The 12,871-nt window shown below is 41.6% G+C and overlaps 2 protein-coding genes across 2 annotated transcripts; both read left to right on the top strand.

Moving 5' to 3' along the window:
* Nucleotides 1-253: 253 nt before the first annotated feature.
* On the top strand, nucleotides 254-1,350 carry MELLADRAFT_32910 (uncharacterized protein; the record flags this gene model as incomplete). The annotated part of the gene is made up of 6 exons (XM_007404484.1): nucleotides 254-389; nucleotides 461-607; nucleotides 716-785; nucleotides 845-952; nucleotides 1,026-1,093; nucleotides 1,160-1,350. The coding sequence occupies 6 exons, from the start codon at nucleotides 254-256 to the stop codon at nucleotides 1,348-1,350; spliced, it is 720 nt and encodes a 239-aa protein (XP_007404546.1).
* Nucleotides 1,351-6,211: 4,861 nt separating this feature from the next.
* MELLADRAFT_89379 (putative white collar 1 photoreceptor) lies at nucleotides 6,212-9,659 on the top strand (the record flags this gene model as incomplete). The annotated part of the gene is made up of 8 exons (XM_007404485.1): nucleotides 6,212-6,311; nucleotides 6,407-7,250; nucleotides 7,313-7,560; nucleotides 7,684-7,943; nucleotides 8,017-8,975; nucleotides 9,049-9,301; nucleotides 9,389-9,424; nucleotides 9,504-9,659. 8 exons carry the CDS (start codon nucleotides 6,212-6,214, stop codon nucleotides 9,657-9,659), a joined length of 2,856 nt encoding a protein of 951 aa, XP_007404547.1.
* Nucleotides 9,660-12,871: the final 3,212 nt, after the last annotated feature.

The raw sequence follows: 12,871 nt of genomic DNA, 5'->3' as shown, positions 1-12,871 counted from the left end.
ACGTTCGCCTTCCTTTCAAGTTGCGAAAGAGAAAGTCGTCCGATGTTGATATTAACCTGTACCGGAATAGGGACATCGATGATCGCTCGCATAAGCTGTAAGTTCCTTAATCGTCAAAAGGAGGAAGCCGCCGAGTCATACCATTTAAAGTTGTGTCTAGTCATCATAGACCAAAGCTCTTTCATCCTCTCCTAACTAAATACTCACCTCGCGATCTTACCTCTAGAGTCCAATTTACAATACCTCATTCGACATGTCTGAAAATTCACAAAAAACTGACCGAACCGATGCCGACATACTGAAGGATGAAGTGCTATGGGAGGGTCTCGTACCAATTCCACAGGCTGACATTGAGCGACCTATGGTTCCAATTGCGTATTCCCCAGAATGTAAGGTTTGCCTAGCTTCAACGGCAATCAGATGTGCAAGCTGATCAAAACTCATTCATGTGTGACATAAGATCGGATGGCAATGGATCTCTTTAGGGCAATACTGAAAGCCAACGAGTTATCAGAGCGTGCACTTGAGCTCACTCGAATAATCCTCAAATTCAATCCTTCTCACTATCCTGTCTGGTGGGTCGAAGATGCTTGCCGTACCCCGCCTTGTCGATGTGGATTTTCTGTTCGAGTCATCTGACTGCTCTTTGACAAATGTTGTAGGACATATCGAGGGCAAGTCATTGTTCACTTTCATCGACTTGACCCCTCTCAAGGCCACATCAAATCCGAATTGAAAATGCTCGAAGAAAAGATCAAAACTATGCTCAAAAGCTACCAAGTTTGGTATGTCGCCCTGATACATCACTATCCAAGTATCGAGCTAACTTCCCTTTCCACCTTAGGCAACACCGCCGAAATTTGATTCAAGCCTTGCAGGACCCAAGTGGAGAGATGGCATTTGTCAAACAAGCTTTGGATATTGATGCCAAAAATTACAATACATGGGCATAGTAAGCTTTCAAAGTTTTCAGTACCTCAACTCGAAGGGAGCTCATTTTCTCTCTCTATGTCTTTGCATTTCAGTCGTCAATGGGTCTTGTGCGAGTTTAATTTACCCGAGTTATGGGCAGGTGAATTGAGCTTCATTGAAGGTGAGTAATCTCACATACTCATCGAGCAGTTCGAGTTATAGACTGATCAGACCGATCTATCGCTAGGACTCCTCACAAGTGACATTCGCAATAACTCGGCCTGGAACCATCGATTCTTCATCCAATTTGAAACCACTAAATTGCATAATCCGAATGCGGACATCAAAACCCTGGCCGCGACAGAGGTGGAGTGGACAAAGAGCCAGATCTACAAGGCCCCCAATAACCTAAGCGCGTGGAATTACTTAAGAGGGTGAGTTCTAACCATCATAGTGTACTATTATGGGGCTGACGAATTTTCCCAATGATTTACCATCTTAATGCATTTAGCGTTTTGAAAATTGGACAAATTCCGTTTAGTTCGGTAGACGACTTTGTCGTACCATTGACAAAATCGAGTGCGGTCTTGAGCCTCGAGATCGGTTGGCCCACCGAGTTGAATCCACAATCTGACCTGCCAGTCGTGAATGCAGTGGAGTTTCTTGCCGATAGCCTTGCCCTCCAAGCCAAGTTGACGACTGAAACTTCTGATCAGGCTTCTTCCAAGGCGTCTGAATCTGCAGCGGTGCGCGACTGATCTAGATTTCTGTTGATGACATCCGTTTCCACACCTTGCTTCCTTTCCAAAGCTGATCTTGACCAGATTTTTTTTCTCATGGCTTCGTAGCTCTATGCACTCCTCTCCGACAAACTAGATCCAATTCGACACAGGTTCTGGTCTCACAAATCAAATATGGTCACAAGGCTTGCCCAAGCCTCCTGAATTCCGAGACCAGTGATTCTTGTGATCCTTGGGTAAAACTGTCTTTGGAAGGTATCAATGAGATACTCAGCCTATCGGTTGAAGTGTTGTTGATGGCTTGTACTGCCCATCTCTATGACTTTGTAATTGTAATCGGACAGGTGATTGTGCATATCTGCAAAGCTAAAAGCTTCCTGACACGTTTGGAGTTTTGTCGTCTGAAAATTTCCTCCTAGTTGAAACTGCTGTGTTTTTGTACAACTAGGTCTTGGCTCTGTATGATTGAGAAAACCTGACTCTGATAGATCAATTGCTGCAAGATGATGATGACGTCACTGGGCTGCCAAGAGTTGACTACATACATACACACTGTCTTTCTCAGCTATCCGTGTGGGCAACCTGACAATGTCACAGGAGTTGTCTTGGGAGTAGCCGTCAAAGGATTAAACGCCATAATTCTTTGTCTGTGTGATGCACCCGAAGTAAAATCTGAGAGCCCAAAACTAGATTAAACCTGGTTTTGGACACAATTCAACAATGTCTTGCGGGAGACCTGTCACTTTCAATCGGATTTAACAGGTTTTATACTTTTGTATTAAATCTCGGTGCAACACGAATTTGTATTTTTATGCCTTTTATTACTTTTGCTAAAAAGCTTGGCCCGATCGAGAAAAAATAAAAAATAAATAGACCCGAATTTCGCCGCAGCAGTCACAACGCAGCAGAGAGAAAAGTGGGTGCCTTCCAATCCATTCCATCCGTTTGATTCCTCCGCTGACGCCAAAAAATTTTCGTCAAATCCCAGTCGATCACTTTGTTTTCCTCACCAAACCACACTCAGTCCCTTGTCGCTTCTCGCATCCTGGAAATGTGTCTCTCCACTGTGGACAATTGATTGATGGTCTGTGTAAGAAAAAAGGTACATTTTTTTGCTTCAATTCCTCCCATTTGTCTCTTCAGTGCATTCCATTCAACCTACTGATAATCTCCAATATCCTTTCTAGGCATCCTTCTCCCATCCTTACCACCATACTGTCCCAAAGGTATCGATTTTGGAGTCAATGTGTTGAAGTTTGATGTTCAGAGATCACATGTTTTAGTCACTATGTAGGTCAAATCCGGTCCAACGGATCATTTGTTATGTGAAGCTTTTCACACTGTTCCTCCTATGTCGATAACGAGCATTTGTTAACACATGAAATTAAGGATTGATGTTGAAGCTTTTATGATCCTTACGACTACTCTGCTAATCTGAGAAAAAGGCCAAGTTGAATGAGATGTATCTTACATATCTTCAACCTGTCCAGTGCCATGCTCTGCTGCATAACAAAAGTCTGAGATTGAATATCTTATGAAAGATATTCAAAATGTGTGTCAGTTTTCAAGGTGATTGAGATCATCAAAATGATTGATTGGTCATGAACAATATCAAAACCAGTCAATTCCCAATTGATTCTCCTATGACTCATGAGACAATCCGATGATCATGAGTTGAGAGCAATCTCAAATATCTTATGAGGACGATGACAAGTAAGATATTATTGGGTTTGAAGTCATCCAAACCTACTCAAATTGTCTATGATCCTATGAACAAGATGGACAATGATCTCTGCTTTTGATTGGTTTTTACCGATCAAAAATCAAGTGGTTTGATCGATAAAAACCGATTGAGCTTCCTGTGTTCCTATGGGAGAGATTGTGAACAATCTCAACTCTCTGGTGTAATCTAGAGACTCATTTTTTTGAACAAGATCAAAATTGATCGATTCGCTCGTGATCCTATGAAGAAGAGTAAAAGGATTTCAATTTTTACACCAATCTTATCTAGGATTCATTGATTCTAATTCCTATACAATGACAATCTTCTCTAACTACAGTTCTAAACTTCAACACATTGACTCCAAAATCGATACCTTTGGGACAGTATGGTGGTAAGGATGGGAGAAGGATGCCTAGAAAGGATATTGGAGATTATCAGTAGGTTGAATGGAATGCACTGAAGAGACAAATGGGAGGAATTGAAGCAAAAAAATGTACCTTTTTTCTTACACAGACCATCAATCAATTGTCCACAGTGGAGAGACACATTTCCAGGATGCGAGAAGCAACAAGGGACTGAGTTGAGTTTGGTGAGGAAAACGAAGTGATTGACTGGGATTGGACGAAAAATTTTTGGCATCAGCGGAGGAATCAAACGGATGGAATGGATTGGAAGGCACCCACTTTTCTCTCTGCTGCGTTGTGACTGCTGCGGCGAAATTCGGGTCTATTTATTTTTTATTTTTTCTCGATCGGGCCAAGCTTTTTAGCAAAGGTAATATATATTTAGTAGCTGCTACACCACGAAGACGCTTTTGAGCGGAAGGACGTCGGGATTGTCCGAGATCATATGCTTCCGTCGGCACCCCCGTTTGGGCTATCCTCTGGATGTCAGTGCGTGCGGACGTCCGCAGCACACACTCAGGATGCCAGGCTGGGCCTACATTTAAATAAGAACACCCTTGGAAGCCCGTGGGATGTCTCGAATTTTGATTCCGACCCAGGCTCCTTGGATCAGTTTTGTCAGGACTCAGGATATCCCTTCCCCTGCAAAAAATCCTGACGTCCCTAGGACATCAGCATGTCCTTGTGGTGTAGACTGTCTACACCTGTCTACACCCCTGCGTGGACTGAATTCTTATTGAGCATTTATTGAACTTGGCATTACTTGGCTAAAAGCAATCAAATACTGTAAGGAGATCTTTGCTGCCACAGCAGATCATTGTTTTGTCCGAAGTTATCCTGATGGACCAATTTCATTGGTTCTGAGTTATACTTAGTCTGGGTGTTTGGTTATCCTTGCACCTATAGCCATATGTGTATCTTTAGTTTTTTCTTGAGCATTGAGGCTTTAGCTGATTACTAAAACAAGTGATACACAAAGTTGTACAGTGGGACAGATGGATGGCTGTGTAAATTGGGATGTCATGAGTTTCTATGTAGATCAGTATACACAGCATATTTGTTTTCAGGCACAAGATTGTGGACTCAGTGAAGCCTTGATAAGACTCTCTTTGAAACACTGAAGATTGAATGGAGTAGTGTAGTGTAAGAGTTTGATAATGGTTGAATTACTCAATTAGATATTTTGTTTTTGAAGTACAAAACTTGAAGATGGGTGCACATATGACTCATTGATTGAGTCCTCAGCTTTGATGGCTGAGCCTGGATTGTATGGTTTCATGGAGGTTGTGTTTGAGGTCATGCAATGGTTTTGTAACCATGATGTACTGTTTCATGATAGATGCACAGTAGGGTGTTAAAGATTTCCAAGATGAGGACAGTCCCATCTCTGAGACTGGATGACCATAAATCAATGCACCACCCACTGTCCTAGTACTACTAGTACCCAACTGGAATGCACCTACAGCTAAAGAGACACATGGACTTTGATAATGCAGAATATTGGGAGTGTTTATGGGTTGCTGCATGATCTGTGACTCTGAGTGGTATATTTGGGCAAGTCAAGTCATTGTGTGGACCTTCTCATTGTTGCCTCACTTGTCTGGCACCTGATTAGAGGAGATGTAGAGTAAACCATTTCATCTTCATATTGAGATTTGAGCAAATGGCAGAATTTTGTGCAATTCTGCTTTGATATTGCTCCTATATTCATGTTGAGCAAATCAAATCTGAACACTGCACTTTCCTAAACCTGGATGGGGTTCCTGAGGAACAGAGCATTTGAGAGAGGTATGTTGAACTTGTATGGGACTGAAACATTTCTTAGCCCTGGTGTTGAATCTTAGGTCCACCTACCCTCTGGACCCAAATTCAGGGACCCCTTGGATTCTTTGTGGCTCTCCTTGTGAGATAATTTGATTGCGGACCTTCTAAACAACATGATACATAATTCAAGTGAAAAAGTATGTAGTAGCAATCAGAACAACTTTTCCTAAAGGTCTTTACAAGGGAAGTTACCTCGTGACTTGAAGTTAAGCTCTTGAGTGGCAATAAGTAACCAATCTCTCTGGGGTGGTGTCTGTGTCTACCAATTTGAATTTCTCACGATGTCCGGTTGACTTAAGGATATGTGTAAATTGAATGAATAAGACTTAATTAAATCTTCAGAGAGTTTAAGGTTTTGAAGTTTGAGTTTGAATTAGATTTTAGATGTTTTGATATAGTTTAATGTAATCTGATCCTTATTAAATCAGTTTCTTCTTATCTGATTTTGGTTAATTTCAACTTCAGTTCATCATCATCAGTCAATCAATCAAACTACTCAAACTAAATATCCTTATTATTAACATTCGATAACCTCTTCAACAACTTCTCATCATTTCCTCTTCTTGACCGAACTCTCAGAGGAGCCACAGCCAAGGTAATCAAGAAGGATGCTTTCTCCTATTGACTTTGGATCATTTCTCAATTCGGATCCTTCATCAACTTCTTCATCTCATTCTTCCATCGATCCTTCTTCATCTTTCTACACCGGTCAGTCATCACATTCTTCATTCTCTTCACTCATCTGTCTCTCTACTCACCACTCATTCGTCTCTGTGACCCTATCTTTTATCATTCATCAGCAGCATTACACTCTCAAGCTCAATCCTATCCACCTAGTCGACCATGCTCAGATCAATCGATATCATTCAACTCTAGTCACTCTCATTCACCAATCAATCAATCACGTAAACCGCCACCTTCCTCCGCCTCAAGATCTCATGACAACTCTTATCAATATGGTCTCAATCCTCAACTCTTCTCACTTCCATCTCACTCCTTGCACTTCGTCATGCCAAGCTTTGCTCACGGTGGTCCTGCTCAAGCTTATTCAAATGGTCCAGCCTTCGCGGAACCAACTGTCTTTCGCCATCCATCTCGCATCAGGACTTCCCCTCCACAGCAATTCACAAACCAGTCTCACGCCAACATCCTTCCATCTGAAATCGCGAACCCTCCGCGACCTCAACAATCGCCCCGATCTATCACTCATCTTCCACCTCTTAAACGAAAAAGTTCTTTCCAACTCGATCCAAGCAAGCCGGTCTACAGTCTCTATGGTCATTCAGTTCAATGCATCAATCCCGACTTGAGTCCATTCCCATCAGAAATCTCTTCTTCTTCTTCGCCACCAGATGAATATGAAAGCCGGTCAGAGAGCCCTTTCGACGCTAGTCGGATCGGCCTAGACTTGCCCATCAATTGCAACTACCCAAACATATACTCAAGCTCCGGTTTTGATCTCATGCGTGCTCTTGCTTATGTTGTCAACCGTCCTAACCCGCAAATTGACATTGGGGCTGTTGACACGTCTACCGCTCTTGTAATTGTCGATGCTAGGAAAAAGGACCTACCAATTGTCTTTGCTTCTGCCAGCTTCAGCACACTCACTGGCTACGAGAATTACGAAATCGTGGGCCAGAATTGCAGGTCCGAAACTACTCTTTCTCATACGCCACACCTAAAGCTAACGCAGAATTTTATCAATCTAGGTTCTTACAATCCCCTCGATCTGCGGGACTCGCAAAGAAGGGATCCAAGCGAAAGCATTCGGACTCAACCGCGGTTTACCACATGAAAGCTCATATCATGGCTGGCAAAGAGAGTCAATCGTCAATCATCAACTATCGCAAAAATGGACAACCCTTCGTCAATCTCGTCACGGTGATTCCGATTCAATGGGGTTCTGATGAAGTTACTTATTACATCGGATTCCAGGTGGATCTAATACAGCAGCCAAGTCAGTCTTTCTCAGTCTACTTCCCTTTTATGTGGCTCAGCTAAACAGATTCATTTTATCCTATATCCCACCATTCTCTTGATCAATTCACCTTCGCCATTACATTTCCACGTACTAAAACAGATGCTATCATGGCTAACAAGGGCAACGGAACCTATATGGCGCACTCTTTCACTGGTGAAGCTGAACGCCCCCCGGCATCGATTCCAGAGTCCGACAAAATCCAAGAAATCCGAGAAATTCGACCTCTTCCTGCTCCACCTCTCCCTCCTCAACCTACAGGGACCGTTATCCAAAATCCAGCTCCCGTCATCAGCCGGCGTGTGTCAGCTCTACCGGATACTCGGTCTCTCAAATCAGATTTCAAAACTGTTTTATACCAAGTGAGTTCGTGGAAGACGCGCAACAAGTATGGGTTTGAGAAAGTGGCTGTTCTAATTCATTTTCATTGCACAGAACCACGATGTTGTCATGGTGGTATCATTGAAAGGTACCCTGTTTTATGTCTCGTCCGCATGTCGAAAAATGCTTGAGTATGAAGAGGAAGATTTGGTGAATCAGAACATTTCATCGTTTTGTCACTCTGGTGATCTCACCGGTGTACTCCGACAACTGAAGGAGGTCGGTAACACGGCCCACACACCACTTGATTTAATCTATCGAGCGGTGACAAAAAGTAAACGCATCTTTTGGATGGAGGCACAAGGTCAGCTGCATGTTGAAGCCGGCAAAGGACGCAAGTACGTAGTCCTGGTAGGTCGAGAACGTACCATGGGGCCATTATCATGGCAAGCAATTAAAGAGATGGGTGGATTGGGAGATTGCGAATTTTGGACCAAACTTTCCTTGGATGGAATGTGCCTTCATACTACAGCTTCTATTCGAGACGTACTGGGATACGAATCGGAAGACCTACTTGGTAGAATGTTGGCTAAGATGTCATCCGAAGTCGATGGACCCAAGATCTTAAAAGCTATCCGAGATGCGTGGCATGGTACCAAAGTCGTCACAGTCGCACACGTCCTCATCAATCGAGACGGAAGAATGGTCAATTGCATCAGTCATTTTTACCCACCGCGTCTCATCTCATCTCATCCTGAATCCGATACAAATAATGCTACCACGAACTCGAGCAAACCTGCCGGCGCACCTCCAGTGATATATTGTCAAATCAATGAAGCCGGCTCCGCTCAACGTAAGACTACGGCCACTACACCCGAAGTAATGGCTTCTTCTCGACCACCCACATCAGCTTATGATCAATCATATTTGAACTCGTCACTTCCTGCTGGATCGGGTGCAGAGAATTCAAACCTGTCTTCAGATGGGACACAATCTGAGCCAAGATTGTCGAACCCCGCCGTCGAAGACAACTTATTCGGTGCATTGGATACCTCCAAGAAGACTGCTTGGAAGTAAGTAACACATTCATAAATATATTTTGGACCTTGCGAAGTACTTCTCTGACCCTCTCGTGATTCTTGTCAGTTTTGAACTCAGCGAATTAAAGATCCGGAACAAGAATCTCAAGAGCGAAGTAAATGCTAAACAACATAAGGGTAGTTCCCGACCCAAAACCGTTGAAATAAACACCAACCAATCCAGAATTTTGGGTACCAACCAAGATAGAATAGTCAAACCCACCTTCGGGGGTCACAACCAGCGCTCTCCGAGCGACACTGGGACCGACAAAAAGTATGAATGCAGAAGTGGGATGCCGGAGGTATCGTTGTCCTGCAATGTGAGTTTTGTTTATAGTCTTGGTGATCCCTGCCTCTGGAGTTAGTCCCATCTTTTGCTGAATTTGTTTGTCTTGCTTGGATTGTAGTTTCCATCAAACAATATCCTTTTTCCCGCCAATCATGTTCAGTATTCGAACATTTTGACGAAGCCCTGAAAAGTTGGGACATGTGAGTTGGCCTTGCTTCACTTTCCGGAATCAGTCAGCGAATCTAGTCCTGCGCATCAGAATCCCAGCGAAACAGCTACCATCCCTAGCCCAGTTTACTGAGTGTGATGTGAATCGATTACCAAATTCCTCAAACGACTGCCTCACTCCTCAATTCATATCCGCCTTCGCTCCCTTAGATTCACGTTAAATTCACATTTCTTGCTTCGCTGATTTACTTCGTTTTTCTCAATCTCTTCCTGTGAAGGATTTAATTGATCCTTCTTTCAGGATACTCCTTTCTCTGCTCGTGGCAACAACAAAAGAATGAGTGTATTTCGAGAGATTATTTTTCTTATCGTTTATGTTGTTTATTTTTATAGGGTTTCTTTCTTTTCATTTTAGAGTGGTCATTCTTTATCAAAGAACAAGAACAGATTTATATCCACTTTCATTTCAATTAGCAGCAGCAGTTTTAGTTTTCTTTCCTTTTATGTTGTGCCAATAGAGCAAGATTTTCTTTGATATATTTATATTTATAAATACACATACACATACACACCTCACATATATATAAATATATATATATATATGTCTTTGTTTGATCTTCTAGTGGATTTTGAGAATTGTTGTGTTGAATATGTGGTGTAGGATACTGTTTCTTCTGTTTGGATCTTTCTCTCTCATTACACCAACAGATTTATGAAGTATGATCAAAAACTTTCATTTGTGGTTCCTTTCGAAATTCAAGGCTTTTAAAATTCAACTCAATCATCTTGGATGAAATGGTGCACACAGATATTTAAAATCTAAAATATAAAAACATACAAGTGACTTGCATAAGTACCATTGCTTTCCCTGTTGGTCGGGTCCTCTGAGTCTATGTATGTATGAATTCAGCGTGGTTGCTTTTTACTTTTTTTATTTCTACTTTTCAACTATTGGGGTTTATCCATTTGGTTTTCTCTTTCAATTGTTCCTTTTTGGTATATTTGTAATCTTCTATATTGTTGATTTTCCTTATTTGGCTTCATATTGATTTTTTTGGTTTTGTTTTGCCCGCTGTTCTAATTGGCAAACAAATTTCTGTATCATTGTTTCTTTTTTCCTTTCAGTAATAATAAACAACATGGAAGTTGAACACTTACCATCTCTTTGTTTCTTTGTTGCCTTTGACTAATGAATCTGCTTTTTACAAAAAACTAACAAAACAGTAACAAAACAGTCTGTGTGATTGGTATCCTGGCAGTGGTGCTCAGTCCTTTGCTTTTTCACTACTCCATTGTTTTTTGCACTTTTTCTTCCCGCATTTACTGTTTGCAATGTGTCTGTGTTTCATTTGCACCTTCCCACTGCTTCATTTTGAAATTTGTCTTTTGCAAGTACTCCATTTTTTGAGCTCTCAGAAGCAGTACATCAAAAGTGTGCTTTTTACTCCATTAACTTGAATTTTTCATCCCTATGCCCAAGTAACTTGGTGGGGAATAGGTGCGTACACTGCTTCATCATCCACCAAATCATGATTTTGACTTTGTTTTACAAGTGATGAGGTGTGGGTGCGCCCGCATGGTCTCTAGTCTACCTGAAAAAGAAGTGTTGTCTAGTGAGTTGAGTTTCTGTCTTACTGAAATATGTACAATGCAATCATTTTTTTTTAGTTCCAAGCCCTAGACTTTAAATACCCTTGAGTCAATCTCTACTTCCAATTCTGAAGACACAAAGAGTATAACTGACTCTGCTGAGTCAATTCAAAGGTATGCACAATTCTCCTTTGGGGTCTCCTTCAATGTTTTTTGACTTGTGTTTTGTTGTACTGAAATAAGTATAGTCTGATCAATTGTTTTTGTTTTTAGTTCTGAGGTCTCTACTTCATCTATTCAAAACCACAAGATGTCTTTCTTGGTCCTCCTGATTCTTGACTTCAAAGGTCAAAGAAGATTGGATCACTGTCTACTATCCCGGAGAACTCCAAATCATCCTTCCCAAGAGTTTCTTGAGATATCCAACCTTCTCTACACATCCACATCACTTCAAAATTAAAGACAATCACTGCTGGTTGTGGTACTCCAGGGTTTAGCCATGGTGATGTGACTGGAACATTATTTCTATCTTCAACAGGACATGACACAGCCAATTCTGCTCAAAACCAGCTTTTGATTGCATGGGCTATGTGCTTTGTACCCATTCTCCAAGGCAAAAAATGATTGAACTTGAAGCACAAAATGATTAATAATGCAGATTTAATGCAGAAAAATGCAGATTTAATGCAGATTTAGTGCATGTTTAATCATTTTGTAAATTAAATGTAATCATTTTTCACCTTGGAGAAACACATTATATTTGCAGTATAACTGCATCCTACAAAGTGCAACTTGAGAGGCCGTCTTTTATACCGTGGAGTAGGCCCAGGAAATGGTGTATGACTGTTCTGCCTCATCTGGCGTGTGGAGCACTCCTTGAATGTAGGATGTGTTGCTACTGGGACTACTAGAGAGAGAATTATAAGGCATTACCACTGTACAAGATACTGCCATCAGTTCTAGAAAATGGCAGGAGTGTCTTTTGCCATTCATCACACATCATTTATGAATCAAGTGTTGATTTGTCTGTTGTATTGTTTTGAATGAAAATACCTGTTGCGGGTCATAAGGTGTGCCATAAGGCCAAAGCTTGACAGTCATTTCACCCATCCAACAATGAACGATGGAGATGAGCAAACTGATTTTCTGAGCTACTGTGGTCAGATTGTAATTTTGGTAAACTCTCTTTGAATTCCAAACCCAGGTTGGATGATAGAATAGGCCGCCGAGGTCAACTTTGCAAAGTGTGCTTGACCAGACCAATGTGAAAAAAGAACTAGCCAAACCTTCATAACAAAAATTTCAGCTATTCAAAAGAAACTTCAGTCCGCATATCACCCGCGATGCTCTTTGCACTTTGAGCATCAAGCATATTCATGACAGCTGGAAAGCAATGGTAGTAATGGTAGTACCCGCCGTTCCACCAAAGGTGAATGATCTGCGTGGTATCTTGGAATGATAGCGAAGCCCTGATTTGATGATGAAGTGCAGCATACGTCAGCTGAATATCAAAGTAGAAGCTCTCGAAATATAAACTCATGGTCCCATGACCAACTTTTCATTGAGATGAAAACTAAAGCTCCAAAGTGAGAAATGACTGACCAGTCTCGGGCGTGACAAATATTTTGATAAGCTCTTCCTCTGTCCAATTACAAGACGTTATTAAGAGAATTCCTCCCGGTTTCGCTAACAAGCTAGATATCCGGCTAGGGTAATGTGTGTATGACTTTTGACCATCAATCAGCTCATCGGAAAGGCTGATTGCATCAAAGGTCTGTTTTGAATATGGAAATCGAAAATTTAAATCTCAGAATTAAGTTATTTCAAACTTGGCCATTCTGAT

Source organism: Melampsora larici-populina (genome assembly GCF_000204055.1).
Source record: "Melampsora larici-populina 98AG31 unplaced genomic scaffold MELLAscaffold_2, whole genome shotgun sequence".
Classification (NCBI taxonomy): Eukaryota; Fungi; Basidiomycota; class Pucciniomycetes; order Pucciniales; family Melampsoraceae; genus Melampsora; species Melampsora laricis-populina.
The sequence above is the reverse complement of the archived record's forward strand: the minus strand, read 5'-3'. Positions and strand labels throughout refer to the sequence as shown.